Genomic DNA, 23007 nt, shown 5'->3' on the forward strand with positions numbered 1-23007 from the left:
TGCTTTGGATTCTGTGACTCCGTCTCTCTCTCTGCCCCTCCCTGACTTGTGCTCTGTCTCTCTCTCTCTCTCTTAAAAATAAGTAAACATTAAAAAAGAAGAAGAAGGAGGAGGAAAAGGCTGCTGGCCCATGGTGTCTCAGGTGCTCTCGGGAGCATGCAGCCCCCACTCACCCGATCCATCCGCCTATCCATCAGCCATTTATGAAGGCCCCAGCAACAGCCAACAGGCCCTATTTGCTGCCTCCTTTCCTTTCTGAGCATCTCACAAACAAATCCTCAGACCACCCCCACCCCTGCCATCACATGGATGGAGAAGAGCAGCTTCAGCTCGGAAAATGTGCAGCCGGATGTTGGTTCTTGGGCACAACAGCCACAGGCATCTGAATGGCGGGTCACCAGGAATCTCTAAGGTACATAAGCCGGAGCTGATCCAAAAACTGATGATGGCGATGATGATGATGATGGTAAAGAATTAAACTGTTCCTCTCTAGGTGAGCTGCGCAATTTGAAACCGCTAGGCACTTTTGGAAGGAAATTAATAATCTCTCCACTGGGTTGTCTCAAAATTAATTCCAGCTCCTGTGTGCTTGCAATTCTCAGAACGGCCCCAGAAAGCACTATGGTCGGGCCTGCTAACGGCCTGAATGGAGACAAACATCGTGGTTATTCCAGGCCCTGCTTGGGCCTTTCCTGGCATCTCTGAGTTCTGCTCCTTTCTGGGCACGCCAACATCCAAACGTTGCTATTTCTCATGGCAACAAAGCAAACATTGACAGGACCTTTGCCATGAACACAGGCCGTCTCATTAGATGTTCGGGCAAGGGTTTGGCAGCTGTCAAGAGGGATGCTGGCAAACCAGAGCCAGGAAACAGCTCCGGCCAGGTCCGACTTGGCTTTGTTCTTGCTCTTCTGAAAGTATGTCCAGGCCATGTGGTGTGGGCTCTGGGACCTTCCTTGCCAAACACTAACAAAACCTAAGCAACCTGCTGTTGCCAGTGGAAAATCGATGTGGGCTTGTCTGCAGTTCCCCATCTGTGGGCAGAGGCAGGGTCTGGCAGCCTGACCCAGAGGCACGCAGCAAGGCTCTGAACTTTTGCTGGCTCCGGCTTCCACAGACGCAGCAATTACACACAAAAATACCCACCAGCTGGTGGAGGGGGCAGAGCATAATGCACAAAAAACAAGAGGACTACCTCTGCAAATCACTGCCTCGAATACCAGCAAAGTCAAGGGAGTTTCAGGCTGTGCATCTATGGGAGCAAAGCACCCTTTTAATGACTGCCCTTGTCTAATATTCTAGCCAAAAAATGCCAGTTCAGACCCACTGCTCACCTGGAAAGGTAGCGGCACTTACCTCTGGCTCCTGGGCCATCCTTCCTGACCGCTGGATCCTCTGGGCTGTGCTGCCTCCCTTTCTTCTCCCGGCAGCACAGAAGGAATGTGCTGTGACAGGTTAGAGATCACAGGCAGCCAGATACACCCACCGCCAGACACAAAGGCACTTGCCTTTGAAATTCACGTGAGTAATCAAAATACCACCTGCTTTAGGGAAAATCCTTATGATTCAGGCTGCACTGTCAATTTCATTTTCTCTACTGGGCCAAGGAGAAGAAAAGCAACATTGTCTTTTCTTTGTCTACTCCTTCTAACATGCAAGAATCACTTTTCTGCTCTATGCCTACCTTGGCAAACACAGCAGGATTTACCCTGTAGAAAAGATGGTAGATATAGATGCCAACAATTTCTGCTTTTAACCTTTAGCCAAGAAAATCAAAGTCACTGGCTCTCAGGCTTGGGGGCACACTGGAATCACCTGGGGAATTTTTTTTTTAAAACTAAATGGATGCAGGTCCCGCCTGAGATTCAGATTCAATCAGTGTAGGGTATGACAGGAGCATGGGGAGTTCCCAGGGAGTCCATGGACAGAAAAGTGTGACAACTGCTCATGAACTTGGGAGGTATAGTTCAGGAATCATGAAATGGGAAAAGCCCTGATTTAGAAGACTCAGGTTCTAGGCTGTGTATTATCACTGCTTAGTATTTGCTGTCCTTGGACAAGTAACAGAATGTCTCTAAACCATAATATTTTCCTCTGGAAAACAGATTATGTCCCTGAAGTTCAAACTGAGATGTTGTAGAGATCAAATAGGGTAAGAAGGTGCTGGAAAAAACACCAAGCACAATAAAAGATAAAGGCTGGATGATCACTCTGGTTAATATTTAACATTTATTGTACACTCACCATTGGTAAGAATATTGGTATTCCTTATTTTACTTATTTATTTTTAAAGATTTTATTTTTATGTAATCTCTACACCCAGGGTGGGGCTGGAGCTCAAAACCCCAAGATCAGGAGTTGCACGCTCTGTGGACTGAGCCAGCCAGGCACCCCTGGTGTTCTTTAAAAACTAGGAAACCAGCAAATACGGGAATGGTTAAAAGGAAATAGTGATAAATAGAATACAAAACGATGGAGGTAATAAATCAATATGACAGGCACCACACAAGTGTGAATTGAGTGGATTCCTCAAAGACGCACTCTTAGACGGGATTAAAAACTAAATGCTGTTTATAAGAAGTACACCTAAGACAATGAAAACTCTGAAGATAAATGTCTGGAAAAACTTATACAAAGTTAATGCGAAAAAAATGTCGTGGGGCCATGTGAAGAGCAGACAGTCCCAATTTTAATGATAGAAGCAGGAACAGGATTAAAGCAGTTACTTGACATAATGAAATAAGTCTAAATGGGGTATAAAGCCATAAACCAGGCATATGAAGCAAAAACATAGAATTATGTGAGAAACTAGAAAAGAAACTCAGAAATAGGAAATAAATATGTACCCATATACATAAACATGGATTTTATAAATATGTATATGTGTACATGTATGTGTATATTTTAGATTCTGATAAAGAAAGCCAGCACAAATTGACATCACATGAAGGACTTGCATTATGCAACTGACAAGCTGAAATTAGGGGGGAAGAACCTCAAGTATTTAACTCCGTAAATCTAAAAAAAACCTCCAGTAATAATAACTATCATCTATTTGGTACTTATCATGTGCCAGGCATTGTTTTTATTTTTTATTGTTTTTAATGTTTTATTTATTTTTGAGAGCACGAGAGGGACAGCATGAGCAGGGGAGTGTCAGAGAGAGAGGGAGACACAGAATCTGAAGCAGGCTCCAGGCTCTGAGCTAGCTGTCAGCACAGAGCCTGATGCAGGGCTCGAACTCATGAACCATGAGATGGTGACTTGAGCCAAAGTTGGACCCTTAATGGACTGAGCCACCCAGGTGCCCCAAGGCATTGGTTTTAGAATGTTACAAATATTACCACATTTAACTGTCAAGCATCCCTCTGAGACAGATACTTTATCTCTTTATCTTTTTTATCTCTCAGATGAGGAAACCAAAATGGAGAAGTAAAGTTACCATATGAAGGTCCTAGAGCAGTGAAATCTGGAGTCCACATTAGCCCAGGAAACCTCATACCACAATACCCAAAATACTCAAAGACAAATACTCAGTACTCAAAGAGGAAAATTTTAGTACAGATAAAAGCTAAAATTAATAAATAAGAAACAGAACAAATCAATCAATCAATCAATCAATCTAGCAAGTCCTTTGACAAGACCACTAGAACATATAAATCCCTGGCTGGTCTGATTAAGTTCAATAGAGAAAAATTAAAACTGTCCAACATCATAAATGAAAAGGGAAATTTATCATCAGCATTCATTACATCAACAAATTAAAGTAAAAAAGCTACTTGAATGTATCAATAGCTGTCAAAAAGGAGTTTGACAAAATCCAGCAATCTTTCCTTATAATAAAAACTCTTAAGCCGAAAAGAAGATATGGAAACTACCTCAATATAACAATAGTCTATTTACCAAAAATCTACAGCAAATGCCCATAGATTGCTGAGGTCAAGACCTTTAAAATCAGGAACAAGAGAGATGCATCTCTATCATGATGATTCAACCTTTGACATTTCTAGTGATACCATGGGACATGAAACAAATAAGTTTTATAAATATTAGAGAAAGAGGGACAAACCTATTTGGAATTTGCAGATGACTTGATCATATACCTAAAAGTTTCAAGGAACTCTTCTAAAAACTATTAGAATTAATAAGAGAAGTTGACAAAAGGACTGGATAAGATATAAATAAACAAAAGAGCTTTCCTCCATACCAGTAACATCAGGTTGCAAATAGAAATGGAAAAGAATTATATTCCACTCAAATAGTGGCAAAAACAATAAACAAGACAGGTCCAGGTTCTTTATGAAGAAAACCATAAACTCTCATTAAAGTATGAAAAATAAAAATATAAGATAAAATGCAAAATCTCTTTAAAGAACATAAAAGCTACACAGAGTCATTGCTGGAAATGCACAAGATGGGAGAAGATGTGTAATAATTTTCAAAGGAAAACTCCCAAATAACAAGTCGAAAACATGCATTAATAGGCTGTAAGACATTTTGTTTAAACAAAATGTCTATTATCAAAAAAGTACGGCATTTACCTAGAAACAGATTAACAGGCCAGTGGACCAGTACAGAGAATCGCAAAATGCACACAGATAGATACTGGGGAAATTAACCAGGGTGACAATTCAATTCAGAAGGAAAAGGAAGTTCTATTTAAAAAATCGTGCTGCAATAACTGAGCATCCATCTAGCAAAGATGAGGGCTGGATGTGCTCCCTCACACAGACAAATAAATATCAGAAAAATTAAAGCTTAAAACACGAAAAATAAAAGAAGAAAAATATTACAAGATACCCCAGGAAGAGAATATTTATATAAAATTGAGGTGGGAGTGACCTTCTTATATAACCCAGATACCATAAAAAAAAAGATGTACCTGATTATGTATTCTTGTATCTTTGTTATCACAAAAGATGACAGACAAAAGAAAAATAAGGAATTGGGGGAAATATTGGCAACATGTATGATAAAAAAAAGATTTAAAATCTAATATACAAAAGGTCCTCCAAGGTGAGAGGGAATAGATGACCAACTCTTTAGGAAAATAATCAAAAAAATAGTAACAGGCAACTAATGCGCCTGAGAGGAAATGCAAATAGTTCTTAAAGATGCTTGATATTATTAATAATAATAGTGTGGCCATTAAAACAAGGACCTCTCATTTTCATCCAGCAGACTGATGAAAATTAAAAGGCTCCCAGATAGATAGAGTCAAGGCATGGGAAAAAAGATTCCCCATATAATGTTGGTCAAAGTGTGAATCCCCACAGCTTTTTGGGGGCCTTGATTCACAAATAATCAGGACTTAGATCTACAAAAGCAAATATCCTGGAAAACCAGGCTCTAGTACAAGAGGCCAAACCCAGAAATTACCCAAATGTCCACAGGAAAAGGGCTGAGACAACAAGGCTACATTCACTCTATAGATTTAAGACATGTATTTATTTATTTGTTTGTTTGTTGGTCTATATATGCTTATGTGTTATGTATGTATGTATGTATGCATGTATGTATGTATCTATTTATTTATTTATTTGTTTATTTTGAAAGAGAGAGAGAGAGAGAGAGAGAGTGAGCGTGAACCAGGGAGGAGCAGAGAGAGAGAGGGAAAGAGAGAATCCCAAGCAGGTTCTGCACTGTCAGCACAGAGCCCGATACAGTACTTGATCTCACAGATCGTGAGATCATGACCTGAGCCAATATCAAGAGTCTGACACTTAACAGACTGAGCCACCAACAGGCCCCAGGGATGTATTTAAAAGAATGACTTTTAGTCACAATTGACTTATCTAGAGGGAATCCATGATAGAGTGCTATATTTAAAAAGCCAAATTGGGGGCACCTGGGTGGCTCAGTTAGTTAAGCATCCAACTCTTGATTTCAACTCAGGTCATGATCTCATGGTTCATGAGATTGAGCCCTCAGTCGGACTCTGCACTGACAGCGTGGAAGCTGCTTAGGATTCTCTCTGCCCCTCCTCTGCTTGTTCTCGCTCTCTCTCAAAATAAATACACATTTTAAAAATAAAATAAAAAGTCAAATTGATAATGGAAGTAACACAACATGATTTTTTTGTTATTAAAATGGAAAACTAACTAAAACTATATCCTGCATGGTTTTCCAGTTTAATTCAGTATAACAAACATCTAATATTGGGTGAGTTGAAGATGAACAACTTATTGAATTAATACACTTGTATATTGCAAAATGTTTACCACTATAGTGTCAGCAGACAACTGTATCACGTCACCTAATTATCATTTCTTTTCTGTGGTGAGAACATTTAAGATCTACTCATTCAGCAGCTTTCAAGCATATAATACAGTATTATTACCTATAATCACAAAGCTGTGCATTAGATCTGCATAACCTCCTCATCTTATAAGTGAAGGTCATATAGTATGACCAACATCTCCCCATTTTCTGCACCTTCCACCTCCTGGCAAATCATCCACTCTGTGTTTCTATGAGTTTGGCTTTTTCTGATTCCTCATATAAGTGAGATCATGCAGTATTTGTCTTTCTGTGTCTGACTCATTTCATTTAGAACAATGTCCTCAAAGTCTACCCATTTTGTTGAAAGTGGCAGGACATCCTTCTTTCTTGTGACTGAAAAGTTGTTATCCACTCATCCATAAGCAGGGACAACTCACCATTTTTCCTGGACAGCCGCTGGACAAGGCACTCGCTTCAATAAAATACTTCCTGAGGAGATGTTTGCTGGGGTCAGGACTGTCCAATAAGATATAGGAACAGAAGAAGGCCCCATGCCGAAGCAGGAATATGGCGATGTCTTCATTTCCTAAAGGACAGAAAATGGGAAGCTAAGGGCATTCCGATGTAGAGTGAGACACAGCTGTCCAAAATGGCGGACGCTTATATGTGAAATGGGAGTGAAAAGGGTAGTTGTGTTGGTGGAGCTTCTCTAGTACTTCCCTTGAGGCGTCAAATTCCTGTCAGTGAGAGACTTTTTGTGGGACCCTGCCCTGTGGAGCCCATTTGCCACAATTGGTCCCTGTCACTGAAATTCCCTTGCAGGGGTGAGTGGGGCAAATGAGGGAAGGTACAGACATCTTGAAAAAGAGGCAAATAACACAGTTTGCAAACATCTCCACACAGAGCCTTCTTTAAGAGCTAGAAGTGAGGGCGAGGCCACCATCCCACATCTGGAAACTTCCAGGCTTCCCATGGGCAGGACCGGCTGGGGGACCCACCTGACTTGATGGCCGCATAGAGGGGCAAGCGCACAATGACAGGAAACTCGTTCTTTCTGACAGCGTAGCTTTCTGGGTCAGCCCCGTGTGTCAGGACCAGGAGCTTCACCACCCCAAGGTGCCCTCGCTGGCAGGCCAAGGCCAGCATCCAGTTCAGCAGCCGCTGGGGGCTGCAGGGACCTGGCAGGAGACGACAGGACAAAGGGAAAGTGTCACTGAAGGGTTCCGGTTGCTCCCACTCCTATGTCTCTTGGACCATTGCTAAAATCGTGCTGGCCTGTCTCTAGCTGACAGTGCCTTCTGTCAAGTTGATAGTGTTTTCTGGAATAGTCCCTCCGAACTGCATGGGACACTTACTCACGTCACTATAAACCCATCACAAAGGCCAAATGAAGAAAAGCAGCATTTGAAACTGCATATACAGTATAATTGTTAATTGAATTAAAAAAAATATATGTGTGGAAATAAGATTATAATGTATCATCCCAGTGTTGCAGGTTTATCTCTGGGTAGTGGGATTGTGACCATTATTTCCCCCACCCTTTTCCCATCCGCAGCCCTGACCTCATTCCCATAGTAGCATTACATACAGGGACATGGGCTTTGGAGACAGACAGCTTAGGGCTAAAACTTTTCAGCGGTGTAACAAGATTCTTCACCTCTCCCTGACTCAGTTTACCTACTGGTAAAATGGGAATAACACTCATCCTCCCAAGTTTAATGTGAGGGTTGCATGACATAATGTATGTCAAGGGCCTGGCTCAGTACATGCTAACTCATTATATGTCATTATGTTTTTAGAGTACTTATACTTTACTATATTTCTAAAATGTCTGTAAAATACGTATATTGCTTTCATAAATGAAAAAAAAAAGGCTCTGATGAAAGAAATAGATCTAACTATCCAGCCTAGAATTCTGAGAATCACTCCCTGCAAGAACCACCTACTTAATTCCAGAATGAAATAACATTTAGCACACTGAATTAACAGGGGCCGTGTGGGCTGAAGTGTTACAATATCTTCAAGTTCAAAGGAACGCCATGTCTTTTAGATATAGCTGCCATGGAAAAATGATCTCCTTGTCCAGATTGATACCTGCCAAGTGTATCATAACATTGTCCCATTTCCAGAGACTGAAAGTCCTTAGGAACCAAAGTGCTCCCAAGCATGGAGACGGAGACCCTCTCCTCCATGGCAAGAAATTGACTAGGACTTGGGGGGAGAGGGGGAATGGAAGAAATGAAAATCCATCACAAAGGGCATCCGGGCAGTGCCTGGGCTATAGCAGATGGTAAATAAATGTCCCTTCTCTCTCGTAACTAGAACTAACAACTTAGAGGAGGTGGTACTTGAACAGATACTAACAAGTGACCCCTAACTCACTCACTGCAAGGCTATCTAGAGAAGAGAAATCCACTCATCATGCTGTTAACTTCTTTTTTTTTTAATGTTTTATTTATTTTTGATACAGAGAGAGACAGAGCATGAGAGTGGGAGGCGCAGAGAGAGAAGGAGACACAGAACCCGAAACAGGCTCCAGGCTCTGAGCCAGCGGTCAGCACAGAGCCTGATGCGGGGCTCGAACCCACAAGGGTGAGAACTGACCTGAGCCGAAGTCGGAGGCTTAACCGACTGAGCCACCCAGGCTCCCCATGCTGTTAACTTCTTGAGAGTGGATGTACACCAGTCTTAGGAGGCTATATATTAGGCTGTATTTCAAAGCTATGATTTTCAAATGAGGAACTCAAAGCTCAGAGAGGTCTGGGAGCTTGCCAAATGTCCCATGGTAAATGGCAAAGCCAAGAATTAAGCCCTGCAAAACTGAAAGATTTAAACACCTGAAACCAAAGGGTTCTTTCTGAACCATATGAGACCCCTAAATGTATTTCCTGAGGCCTCAATCCAGTGAAACTCAGAAAGAACCCCATTTTGGTCTCCATCTGTCCTCTTCCCCCTTTGCTCTATTTAGATACAGAGACCAGAAATTACATAATGATGTACCAACCTCATGTGAGCCTCAGATCCTCCCTTGCTCTCTAGTTGTGTCCTGTGTGTCTTCTGGTCTTACATTACTCCTAAAAATGGCCACCTTGCCCTCCAGTTTGGGGATTCATAGGCACACACACTGTTTTGCCCATCTTTGCACCTCCTGTAGGGTCCAGAACAATGCTCCAGACTCCTTTAGTCCTCAGCAACTCTGTCCCTAGTTGGGTTGAAGATGGGATGTCCTAAAAGCAGCTGAAAACAATGCTCAGGTCCAGCCATGCTCGGGTCCCTTCTCTCCAATAGTAGGTAACCTCAGCCCTCCCTTCTCTTGTCTGCCAGGTAAACTCCTACTCATCCTGCAAAACCCAGCTCAGACATCATCTCCTTATGTATGAAGACCCTGTCCTGCACCCAGACAAGACATTCTGTTTGTGCGCTACCAGACCCCTCTGTCAACACTTCAGCTGTGGCATGGTTACCCTGCACAGCGTTACTCCTTTCTGCTTCGACTTCCTCTGCTTGATCAGGAGCTCTGAACGATAGGGGACCGCCTGGTCTCTCTGTGTTCCTCAGTTGTAACAAATGTGTGACACTGATACAAAATGTAAGTGATAGGGGAACGTTTTGCAGGGAGATAGATGGGAATTCCCTATCCCTTCACATCACCTAAAACTGCTTTAAAGAATATAATCTGTTAACTTTTTAAAAAAGGGACATAGATCCATACATTTTATCGAATATGGCGTGAGAACATTGGCCTCCTGAGCTGAAGGGAGTGAGACACGTGAGGTGGTGTTGCCATTGGCAGCCAGGCAGTTTTGACTTTGGCTTGTCACTTTGATGCCCCAGATGTCTGGATCTCCTGCTTGGGGGGAAGCGTGAAGAAACAAGCATTTGGAGGGGAAGCACCCCCCCCCCCATGACTGTCTGATTCCTAAGAGGAGGGTGTCCCGAGAGGTGGCCAAGAAGCTCACACCCTGGGATTTACCTGGCAAAGACTCGAGCAGTTCCTGCACGACGTCGGTGTGCCCAAAGTGCGCTGCTACCACAGCTGGGTTGTCGTCGGTGGGCTCCGTGGGCAGCTCCACCCGCCTCTCGGTGAGAAGGTAGCGGACGGTCTCCAGATCCCCATAGGCCGCTGGGATGCTCAGGAGCTGGCCCTGGTCAAAGCAGAGCAGGAACGACAGGACTTGGGTGATGGCACTATGGGTCACACGTGGGTGTCGGGGACTTGCAACGAGGACTCATGCAAAATGAGAGGTGCCGTGGTGTAAAATCACATGCCATTTCAAAGATTTAGTCTAAAAATGTCAACAACCCTGTCGATAATTTTTATATGGATCATATGTTGAAAGATCAAATAGGGCCACCTGGGTGGCTCAGTTGGTTAGGCGTCCGGCTTTGGCTCAGGTCATGATCTCACAGTTCGTGGGTTCGAGCCCCGCATCGGGCTCTGTGCTGACAGCTAGCTCAGAGCCTGGAGCCTGCTTCAGATTCTGTATCTCCCTCTCTCTCTGACCCTCCCTGCTCATGCTGTCTCTCTCTGTGTCTCAAAAATAAATAAAAAACATTAAAAAAAGAAAGATCAAATAAAATATATGATTAATATTTCATCTGTTTCTGTTTCCTTTTTGGATGTGACTGCCAGACAACATGATATTAATTTGGGTCCCGTTCTGTTTCTTTGGGCTAGCACTGCTCTTCACCACGAGCTTCATGAGGTTGGGGACCATGTGAGTATCCTCATCTGAGGCAGAATACTAATACATGGACAAGGACATGGAGGTTCAGAGAGGCTTCATTACTCGCCCAAATCACACAGCTAGAAAATGGCTTTCAGAGACTATAAGAATGGACTTCACTTTTCGTAGGCTCGCTGGGTCTGCAAAACGAATGCTGGATTGGCACGCACAGTGTGACGGCATTACTGAAACGTGAAGTCCTCCTGGAACATGGCTATTCCCCGTGCACTTGGGCGTCAGTGCTCCAGGAGGGGCACGCAGAACCGACACTGGAACGAGGTAGGCTGTGCCATCATTGACATTTCCTGAGGACGGACTGCTGGTAAGAGGCAGGGCGAGCACTGAGGATGCCAGGACCAATCTGTCGTGGCAAACAGCATATTTTGCTTACTGAATAGGTTAGAAAGCAAGTGCTGGGGCGCCTGGGTGGCTCAGTTGGTTAAGCGTCCAACTTTGGCTCAGGTCATGATCTCACGTTCATGGGTTCCAGCCCCGCATCGGGCTCTGTGCTGACAGCTCAGAGCCTGGAGCCTGCTTCTGATTCTGTGTCTCCCTCTATCTCTGCCCGTCCCGGCTCATGCTCTGAATCTCTCTGTCTCAAAAATATAAATTAAAAAAAAAACATTAAAAAAAAAAAGAAAGCAAGTTCTTTGGGAGTCACTTTAGGGTGAGATGAACAGGGATAGGTCTACAGTATCCCTGGGATTGGAACTGATATATTAAGCCCTTATCACATGCCCAATGCTGCACTGAACATTTTATTTACACGATCACACTTCATCCTGATAACAGTCTTTTGAGGACTATATCTGTTATTGATCTTAAAAAAAAAAAAAGAAAAAGGAAAGAGCCAGGGGCACCTGGGTGGCTCAGTCGGTTAAGTGTCTGACTCTGGATTTCAGCTCAGGTGGTGATCTCACAGTTTGTGGGATCAAGCCCCACATCAGGCTCTGCACTCACAGCATGGAGCCTGCTTCGGATGCTCTCTCTCCCTCTCTCTCTGTCCCTCACCCCCTGAAAAATAAATAAATAAACCTAAAAAAAAAGAGCCAGTTATTTTACCTGCAAAATGAGTTTATTTGGGAATAGCAGAAGAATTGCAATTCAAGATAAGCAAAGTATGGTGAGCCATAGGCAAGTCTGGAGAACAGAAGAGAGGGGCTTACTTTTATAAGGGAAAAAGGAAGAAGCTGGGAGAATGTTTCACTGAGTTCCCGTTGGCTGTGCTGTGCGGGTCAAGGAGAAACCCCCCTTCCTCCAACTGGGGTGCGGGAAGTGGCTTCCTCTCCGTGAGAACTCCCCTTTCAGGGCTTCCAGACTCCAGTTTAAATGAGGTTTTTAAAATTTATTTTCACACTCTGTTTCCAGCTTGTGGGTAAGGAAAGGAAGGCTTGCCCACAGCGAGGGAACTTACAGTCTGCAGAACTAGCCAGGATTTGAACCCGGGTCTGTCTGCCCCAAAGCCTATGTCCTCTCCATTCCATCCAGGACTTCCCAGGGAACGTGGGATGTGGAGGGAGGCCTGGGTTATGAAGGGGAGTGAATGAGCTGCTGACGTGACACGCTCACTTAATATGACCGAAAAAGAAAAACCCACTGGCCTGCCAATCTGCCCGGGGTGGGGCCCGGGAGGCCTGCCCTTCCAGGAAAGCACTTGCATTAGGGAGAAAAACCACAGGGACTGATTAAATGTTCACCACACACAACCAACAACTGTCTACACTCTAGTGGGTTGGAGGCTTAAAAGCCCCATCCTCATTAAGTGGTGATTTCACAGGGGCCAGCGGAAGCCAAGAGGAACCAGAAGTCAGGAAAGGTCAGGGCTGGCCCTCTGCATAGAGACAGCCTAGATGCTCTGTGGTGTGTATTTATTTTAATTCAAATAGCATAGAAAAGTATCAGATAAAAAAGGAGGCCTCCCTCCATCTCTCTCCTCCCCAATTTCCTTTTGCAAAGGCACATGCTCTTACACAGTCTTCCAGAACATGTTCATCCATAGCAACACATGGGTAATCCCATTTGAAACCAAACTCTTCTTTTACTTTAGTCACTGTAATTTAAAAAAATTTTTTATGTCTATTTTTGAGAGAGAAAGAGAGAGTATGAGCAGGGAAGGGGCGGTCAGCCCAGAGCCCGATGTGGGGCTTGAACTCATGAACCACGAGATTGTGACCTGAGCTGAAATCAGATGCTCAACCAACTGGGCCACGCGGGTGCCCCCAGTCATTGTAACTTTTTATTGGTGTATAACACACCCACAGAAAAGTATACAAATTGTGTGTTCAGTTTCATGAACTGTTACAAATGAACACATTCATGCAATGGACACCCAGACCATGGAACCTAAGATTATCTGTGCCCCAAAGTCCCCCTTCTGGCCACTATTTTACCTGGAATAACCACTATCCTGATTCTTAATACCACGGATTTGTTCTTGCCAGCTTTTAAATGTCATAAAAGTGGAATTATACTTCACTTATTTTTTTTCTTTTTGCTCTGAAATAGAGATTCATAGGAAGTTGCAAAGACAGTCTTTAGGGGCATCCATGTCTCCTTAATTCAGTTTCCCCCAATGGTGACACCTTACACAACTGTAGTTCAAGATCAAAACCAGTAATTTGATGTTAGTACAATGTGGGTATATCATTCTGCACTTGTGCAAACACCACCGTGATCAAGATATAGAACTACTCCGGGTACCTGGGTGCCTCAGTCGGTTAAGCATCTGACTTCAGCTCAGGTCAAGATCTCACGGATCGTGGGTTCGAGCCCCGCATCGAGATCTGTGCTGACAGCTCGGAGCCTGGAGTCTGCTTCGGATTCTGTGTTTTCCCTCTCTTTCTGCCGCTCCCCCACTCTCTCTTTCAAAAATAAACATTAAAAAACTTCAAAAAATATACAGAAGTACTCCACTGGGAGATCAGTCTCTGAGCCCCTGCTTTACAGTCATACTCACCATAATGCCCTCCACCATCACGAATCCCAGCAACCATGAATCTCTCTTCCATCTCTATGATTTTGTCATTTTGAGAATGTTACACAAACGGAATCATACAGAATGTGACCTTTTGAGATTGCTTTTTTAAAAAATTTCCTGCTGAGCATAATGCAGGCTGGGAAGCTTGAAAAGACTGGCAGCCATAAATTTACATGTGAAATGAGTTACAATCCCCCCCCCCCAGTATGATTATGATGATAACAAGGAAATAATCTGGGTGACAACCTCCATCCAAGCCACGTCCCCAGTCTGGCAGAAAGAGCTGGCATTGACCCTACCTTCTCCAGCTGGGACGTGCTCTCATCACAGGCCTCCCGGAGCAGGTGCCGGGCCCTGCTGGGGTCTCCTTGCTTGTATGCGGTATGAATGCCCTCCGCCCCTGGGCACCGCGCTGTGGGGTCACTGCCTGGCGTGGATGGTTTGCTGCCCATGTCCCCAGCACCTGAGTGGATAGAAGCACACACACAACATCACCATCACTTTCCAGAGCTGCTCATGGGAATCCCTGGAGAGGAGAGCAGGCTGAGCTCTCCAGGACATAAATCTGGGGCTTTAGGAAGAGGAAAGGGCTGCCCTGAAACAATGCCAGTGTCACCAAAGGCAGCAGACCCCGGGATCTGCAGCCCTGTGGGAGGAACTTCCTGTGTGGGGCTGGTGCTGAGTCAGGCTGTCTGTGCAGCAACACCGTCCTGACACGGCGCGGGTCAGGGCACCTGGGGCAGCTGCCTGGCTGGGAACTGCCAGGCTGATCTCACCAACAGCAACAGAAAAGTAGGGGTTTTTGTGGGATACCTGATGGTCCAGCCAACTGTTCCCCTTCTGTTTCCCTCACAGGGGTATAGTATCTAGTGGTGGAAGAAAGGCAGGTCTAATACTTGGGATTTGGAAATCTATACCCTCTCTGCCTAGAAAACCCCAGTAAGGATGTGGAATTTAGAATCAGCAGCCCTCATCCATGCCTGCCCCTGCCAAATATGCCACATTACAGTCTTGGAGATCCCCTGAAACTCTAGGCCTTGGGACGCCCTTGGAACACTGGTGTGACCGGCCCTCAGATATCTCTTGACTCTGTCAGTCTGGTTGTCTGAAGTGTGGCTCAGCCATCGGGCATTGTCTTGTTGTTCTCTAACAGTGGACACTGGCTGTGCTACTTGGGAAGAATGGCCGGCTTTGCAGAAGGTATGTCGCAGCAATGCTGGGGCATTCACTGGGCAGCCATGATCAGCTGAGCACCATACTGGGTGCTGACAATGTGTAAGCAAAGGAAGCCAGCTCCTACCCTCATTGAGCTCTCCTTTTAGAACAGGGGTTTTGTGGTCCCCAAAGGCTAACGTATAGCCTTCCAAGCTTGCCTTAATATCCTAAATTGAACACAAAACTTTGTGTGTGTGTGTGTATGTGTATGTGTGTGTGTGTGTGTGTGTGCACGTATGTGTACATTTTTCTGAGGAGAAAATTCAAGGCTTCTACCAAATTTCCAAATGCACAAGTGAACCAGAGTTAAAAGTTTTATCTCTATAAATATTACTGAAAAGACTACAACGAATGAGGAGTTATATTCTGACTGTGTTGAGTGAAATAGGAAGAGAATCCTACCACTCTTGGCCAAGTTCACACAGTCAGTAAAAGGCAAACCTGAGCTGAAGTTTGGTCCCCTAGCTCTCAGGCTAGTGTGAACCTCCTCCATCTCTCTGCTGCCTCTTTGAAGGAATGAATAAAAGGAGCATGTTCCCATGTGAAATTAATGCTGGGCAAGGTTGGCTTCCAAACATTCATATCACAGAAATGAATTACACTATACCAGCTAACATTTGGAAAATAAAAAGAATTATTTATAGTAGCATGAAATTATGTGCTTAGGAATAAATGTAACAAAACATAGGAAGACCTATATAAATGGAGAGACATCCCATGTTCATGGATTGGAGAAATCAATATTATTAACTTGTCAATTCTTCTCAATTTTACCTATAGATTCAATAAAATCCAACCATAATTCTTATAGGCTTTTGGGGGTAGAAATTAACAATGTGATCTTCAAATTTGTATGGAAATTCAAAAGATTTTGAATTTAAATATTTGAATTTAAATATCTAAAGTAATCTTGAAAAAGTAGAGAATTGGAAGATGGACACCATGTGATGTCAAGACTTATTATAAAGCTACAGTAATCAGGCATTGTGGTACTAGTATAGACAAATAAACCAATGGAATAGCACTTGAGAAATGCAGCCATACTTGCACATTCAATTGATTTTTGCAAGAGTGCTGAAGCAATACAATGAGAAAAGCAGTTTTTTCAACAAATGGTGCTGGAACTGGACACTCACAATGAATAAAAAGAAAGCTGGACTTCTACTTTCACACACACGCATTAATTTGAAATGGATTATGCACCTAACACAAAGGTTAAAATTATGGAATTGCTAGAAAAACAATAAGGGAATATATTTATGTCTTGAGAGTAAGCAAAGATTTCTTAGATGGGACACAGAAAGCAATAACCATGAAAGGAAAAATTGCTAAATTAGATTTTACCAAATTTTAAAACTTCTGCTCCTCAAAAGATTGAGATACTGTTTAAAAATGAATAGACAATTTATACACTGGAAGAAAATATTTACAGAACATAAATACCCCCCCAATAGAACGGTATCCAGAATACATAAAGGACTCCAAAACTTATTAATAAAGGACAACCCCATTAAAAGTGGGCAAAGATTGGAACAGAAGAGGATATTAAAAATATTCAAAAAGCACAAAATACCTAGTCATCAGGCAGATGCTAATTAAAACCAGAAGGAGACACAACTATATTCCTACCAGAATCACTAAAATTTAAAATGAATTACAATACCTGGTGAGGTTAGGAAGCATCCAGAACACTCAAGCCTTATTGGCTAGAGTATAAAATGGCACAACCATTTGGAAACAAGTCTGGTGGTTTCTTATAAAACTAAACATACAGCTACCCTATGATCCAGTAATTCTATTTTCAGATATTTACCCAAGAGAAATATGTCTAAAAAGCTTATCCAAGAATGTTCATAGCAGCTTCCTTCATACTACGTCCAAATTTTAAATAGCACAAGCGTCCGTCAACAGAAGAATGATTAAACAACTACTGTGGCTCAGTAATTACTCAGCAATAAAAAGGAATGAACTGCTGATCCATGAAGTGAGTGACAGGCAGTCTCAAAACATAATGCTGAGTGCAAGAAAGATTGCACAAAATGATTCCATTAATATGATGATGTAATCGATGAGTGAAAAAAAATCAGAAGAGTGGTTCCTGGGGGCAGGGACAGGCATGAAATTTACCAGAGTGAGGGCTTGAGAAAATTGCTGTTTGTAATTTCTCAAAATTTATCAAACAGTCTAATGAAGATTTGTGCATTTTGCTCTATATGGATTTTACCCACAGGCGCTATAAACAATATTGACCTGTAGTTAATAATATAAATGCCAACAATTTTGAGGGGATGTGTGCAGATGCTTGCAACTCTAAAAACAATTATTTTAATATTTATTCATTTTTGAGAGACAGAGAGACAGAGCATGAGTAGGGGAGGGGCAGAGAGAGAGAGAGGGAGACACAGAATCTGAAGCAGGCTCCAGATTCTGAGCTGTCGGCACAGAGCCTAATGTGGGGCCTGAACTCACGGACCACAAGATCATGACCTGAGCCAAAGCCAGACGCTTCACCGACTGAGCTACCCAGGTGCCCTGGATGCTTGCAACTTTCTTTGAAATGCATTGAAAACATTGGATTGATGGATGGACATCACATATGGATACACATATGGATAGAATGTGAGAGCACAACTTTAGAAAATGTAATGGTAGAATTTAGGGAGTGGGTAATGGATGTACATGGTTCAATTCTTTCAACTTCATATTTACATTTTTCCTCGTAACAAAATGTATAGAAGTGAGTCAAAATATCATACCCCAAATGCAGGGCCACCATATGGCATACTGAATAAGGGCCACCATCAGGGCAGAAAAATCCTGCTCTACAGAAAGGCAAAGACAATCTGCTTACAGTAAAGTCCCTTGATACTGTTCAGGGTCTTAACAACTCATTCTAAGCCAGGACTTTCCCTATGTCAAAGATGACCATTCCGAAAATCCATGTAAGTGGATAAGCATCACAAAACACACCATCTACATTATTCCCAAAACACCAATGCAACATTGCTGTGTCTGAGTGGAGATTACTGGGGGTTCTGGGTTGTGTATTTTTGTAAAGAGGAATCAGGAAACGTCTCAGTGTGTAGTGGCTGCACTTGTGAGTAAGACAGCTTCGCTCCCCAGTGCAAGCTAACAGTCCCATTAATTATTTACCATCAGAGACGCTGGGACATAGGAGAGCTGGCTGGAAGGAGAAAGGCATTGGCAGGTTGTGAGAAGGAGGAAGAATCACCAGCAGCGGCATCCATCAGAAGGGGCACTTAATTATGTCATTGCTCATCTTTTAAAATTTAACAAAATTTTCCCATATCTCTGTAAATTACAAGCATGAGTGAGTGAGTAGTGTGTGTGTGTGTGTGTGTGTGTGTGTGTGTGTGTGTGTGTGTGTGTGCGTATACACAGGCAAGTATAAAGTAACCTCTTCTGTTCACGTTAGGAACATAAATAAAAACAGTTCACCTTTCAGTCCCAATTAAGCGATATTGAGAAGGCAGAACCTAGGGCATAGGATGTAAGTCAAATTACAAGGGTGATTTTTCTTTAACCTGATTTTTAAATAATGCAGCATATGTGCAGTAAATGATGTAATCGGAACCAAAACTCTGCTCAATTCTATTTATATATTTTTTAATGTTGTGGTGTTTTCAGTTCTGCATCTGATTTTCTTAGGTTGCATGCACAGCCACTGTAACTGATGCTGAGGGCTGGAGGGCGGGGGTCTGGAATCGAATTGTTGGAAGGACATTACAGGAAAACGTCTGCTAACACGCATGCATTTGATTTAATCTGCAAACTTCTCTTAATTCCCTGAAATTATAAAGAGAATGGTTAGCATACACTTAAATGGAAAGAAAAAAAGACCACAATGCTAATAATTAGTATTCAGGATGGGCTGGGGTGGAATTAAAAATGGAATTAGAAAATATTTTTCTTTTTTCTATTTCCCATAATGGAATTAGATGACTATTTTATCTTAAGCCTTAAAGAATTTACACAAGGAATAAAAGAACACATTCTCATTGGAAAAAGAAATATAGAATTACAATATATAATAAGGCAGAAGCCTGTCCTCCCTAACATCAGCACCTTTTCTTGAGGTAAATATTTATTTTCATAGTACTTTCCACCCCAAATACTACAGTTCTGTATTTGACAACTGGTGACTTCTGATTTAAACTTAAAGCAGAGGACTGTATTAGGCCACTCAAGATTATTTAGTGATTTGTGTCTGTTAACTAGCCATTGTCCATAATTCTACTCTTCTCTGCAGTAAAATATGACAGCTCTAAGTATTTTGTTCATACGGATGTAAAATTCATATTAAAAATATAAACACCCGAAATGTATCCTAGTCAATAAAATACCAAATAAGCAACTAGAACCAGTAGGAAAATAATTATAGAACATTAGAATGATTCTGTTTCAAATAAAAAAATTCCATTTTGTTCTCTATTGCAATGTCATTGTTTTCCTATATAGCAATGAAAATACCCTATATCCATGAATATATACATACTCACATACACTACAAACAGGCATCTCACTTGCTTTTGATGCAAAATTAATATGATTAATATGCTTAATGAAGTAAGTAACCAAATAAAGGAGGAGAAAGGGAAATCAAAAGCACAATTTTTTTTTTTTTGGTTTGATTTTAGGAATCAATTAATTAGAAGTAGGAGCTAGTGAGGGGAGGCTACAAATAGAGCAGATGGCTAAGGTTACGGATTCAGCCCGTGTAGAATGATTCAAGAACACAAGAAACATCTACAGTAAGCTGTGAAATGACAGTGGACATATTCCTGATCGGTGACAAATGTTAATATCCGCATAGTCTGGCATTTAAATATGCTGGACATAGATGCTAATTAAAGTTCAGAACATGAAGAAGTATTTGGTTAAAACAATATTTAAAAGCCTGTGGAATGGGAACATACATCATTTTGTCCTGGAGAATCACGTTCGATGTAGCACTCTATTTATAACAGAAATATTTTCAGCAACAGTGAGTGCTCTACACATTCAGCCATTGCTAGGAGAAATGCTAGGTTGCCAATAACTCAGGCTGTAAATATCATTTCTGTAATTCAGGTTTTGGAAAAGCAGAGTATTCTGACTGGAGGAAAATGAATGGAAATTTTTCTTCTCTTCTATTTTGGGGACATAGTAAAATAGAATTGCATGAATATGATTGAGCGATGTCACCTATAAAATCCAGGTCACTTACCCGAACAGTTCCTCATAGATTTCTCCCCTTAAAGAGAGTCTCCCTTTGTCCGTCCATTCTGTCCTTATATCCTAAGGAGAGTCTTACCTTTTCTTCTAGAACAATATTTGTTAAGTCATCCCTCCCCACCCAAAAATCAGAATAAACTTCTCTCTCTACTGTTTTTCTTCTACAAATCTAGGACCATGGAGAGGTAATATGAAAGTGACTTTAATTCTGTAAGTTCTAAATGTTGGCCTCTCATATATATATATTTAATTATATATAATGATATCATATTAATATTATATTATGCACTATATGTAATTATAACATATTATATTAATTCTCTCTTCCTCACTAAAGGGAACATGTATGGTGGAAAGAGAATGCTGTCTGTCCATGCAAAATCTGTTGCATCCTCTGTATACCCCGGAAAAGACCCTAACATTTTACTTGCATATCTACGAATTTTTTATTCCATTCATCTCCATTGACAGAGTACCAGAAAGTAAAAACATCTCTCTCAACCCACAGTTCCCAGCAAAGCACACAAAAGTAAACTTTAAGATGCTACTGACCTGGTCATATTTGCTTAAGGACCCTGCTGTGCATCCTCCACCGAGTCCCTGGGTGGCCGGAGCACGGGAGCAGCGGCTGTCCCTCTCCGGAGGGGACACCCTCCTGGCCATGCAGGGGCTCACCCGCTTAGCCCAGGGTTTACCAACCTTCAACTGGAAGGATGCCTCTTTCTTGGCAGCTATCACTCTAGGATTTTAGCATCAGTAGCAGTTTTCATCTCTGGGTCATATTACAGTGAAATCCAACCCTTTAGTTATTCGGGGAAGATGCAGAGGTTGGGGGATGCGGGGTGGGGGGTGTGACCCCCAGGGTGACCCTCGGTGGTAATTCCTCACCAGCCCCAGATAGCCGGTGCTCAGCCCATCACGCTGGGCCGCCCGGATCGACCAGCATCAGGACAGAAAGCGGCAGCATCCTGGCTCACGGCTCACACAGACCCACGCTCGGCAGCGGCTGCTCAGGGCTTCTCCTACCTCAGAGCCTCACAGCACAGACGCACAGCTTCTCTGTGGGTTTTCTCACCAAGTGGATTTTTGCTAATAAGAGGGGGGATGAGCAGTTATATAAACAAACAGCTCACACGAGGGAAAGTCGCAAGAAAAAGTGCTATTTTCTTTAGAAAGAAAAAATACAATTCATCTTAAGAGGCCATGTTATGCCCACCTGACCTAGCGAAAAATTTAAAGAATTCTAACATTCATTGGCTGGCCAGTGTGGTGACATTTGTCATTGCGGGAGGCCTGCAAATTATATGAGTGTTTCAGAAAGCAATAGCAATACTATATATATAGTATACATAGCTATATGTAGAATCGGGTGTTCATTATGCTACATGTGTATAACATGTAGCATATACTGCAGCATACATTATGCCATATATATATAGCAATATCATATGTGAATATATGTACATATATTATATATATTTTATACATATGGCAATATTATAGAACAGCACCCTATTCTCCTAGGCGTTCATCTGAAGAAATAACATGTCACGCACAAAAAGATACACTTTTAAGCTATGACACTACCTTGCAGAACTACCTACAACAGCGCAGGCAAGAACCCGCTAAACGGGTAACTAGCCCGTCTCAGGGAATTAGGGAATGGCTTATAGAAAGGCAATGTCTAGGTGACCATCACTAACTGCTGCTTGAGCTTTGTCATTCAACTGAACGCTCACAGCAGCACTGTGAGTGGGTGTCATGGCTGCCAGTTTACAGACGAGGGACGCCAGGATTACAGACACTGTTCACAGTGGTAGAGTTGAAAGTTAGCTGGGCTAGAGTGGAAGCAGGTCTTTCTGACCGCAGAGCTCATAGAATTCCCGCTACTCTGCTTTCCCATTTAATGTCTGTTGTAGACCGCACATGTGTATGCCCTCAAAATTCATGCTTTAACCCCAACCCTCAGGGTGATGGTTTAGGAGGCAGGGTCTTTGGGAGGTGACTGAGTCCTGAAGACAGAGCCCCCACAATGGGATCAGTGGCACAAGTCACAGAAGAGCTTATTTCGCCGCTCTCTGCCTAGTGAGGATCCGATAACAAGATGGCTGTCTGCAAACCAGGAAGTGGGCCCTTTCCACAAAGTGAATCTGCTGGTGCCTTGACTTTGGACTTCCAGCCTCCAGAACTGTGAGAAAGGAATGTCTGTTGTTTAAGTCACCTAGCATGTGAGAATTTGTGACAGCAGCCTGAGCTGACTTTTAAAACAGTGCCTCCTCAAGGTAGTTCAAAATGAGCAACTACCATGAGCCATTAAAACATAATAATGAAGACTAATAATAAAAAATACATACATAATATTAAGCTAAAAGTATAGAATATGGGGCACAGGTTGCAGTATCATTGGAAATATGCAAAGTAACAGAATTTACTCCAAGTTGGTAGATTATATGGAATTAAAGTGCTTTGGGGGAAAAAGGTTTCTAATGTGTACAGTCTATTATTTTTGCTTATAAAAATTTAGTCTGTCTCTATATATGACAATAGCAGTTGCCTTCAGCAAGTGCAATGAATGGAGCTTTTTAAGATTTTGTGTTTTTCTTTTTTTTAACTTTTTTTTTTTTACTTTTT

At 42.3% G+C, this 23007-nt stretch overlaps 1 protein-coding gene across 3 annotated transcripts in view; it reads right to left on the minus strand.

The window, feature by feature from the left end:
- The window catches only part of LRRK1 (leucine rich repeat kinase 1), a 123061-nt gene that overhangs the window by 66067 nt on the left and 33987 nt on the right, over nt 1-23007 (minus strand). For 2 of the 3 annotated variants that reach the window (XM_029950228.1, XM_029950231.1), the window contains exons 3-6: nt 14226-14389; nt 10196-10367; nt 7221-7400; nt 6660-6808 (exon numbers count right to left, since the gene is read on the minus strand). In XM_029950228.1, the coding sequence (XP_029806088.1) occupies nt 6660-6808; nt 7221-7400; nt 10196-10367; nt 14226-14389 (665 nt within the window). Of the gene's footprint in view, nt 1-1356; nt 1446-6659; nt 6809-7220; nt 7401-10195; nt 10368-14225; nt 14390-23007 lie in introns of those variants that run through there. The other variant, XM_029950230.1, reaches the window with a different exon arrangement.

This window comes from Suricata suricatta, chromosome 9 (assembly GCF_006229205.1).
Source record: "Suricata suricatta isolate VVHF042 chromosome 9, meerkat_22Aug2017_6uvM2_HiC, whole genome shotgun sequence".
NCBI lineage: Eukaryota > Metazoa > Chordata > Mammalia > Carnivora > Herpestidae > Suricata > Suricata suricatta.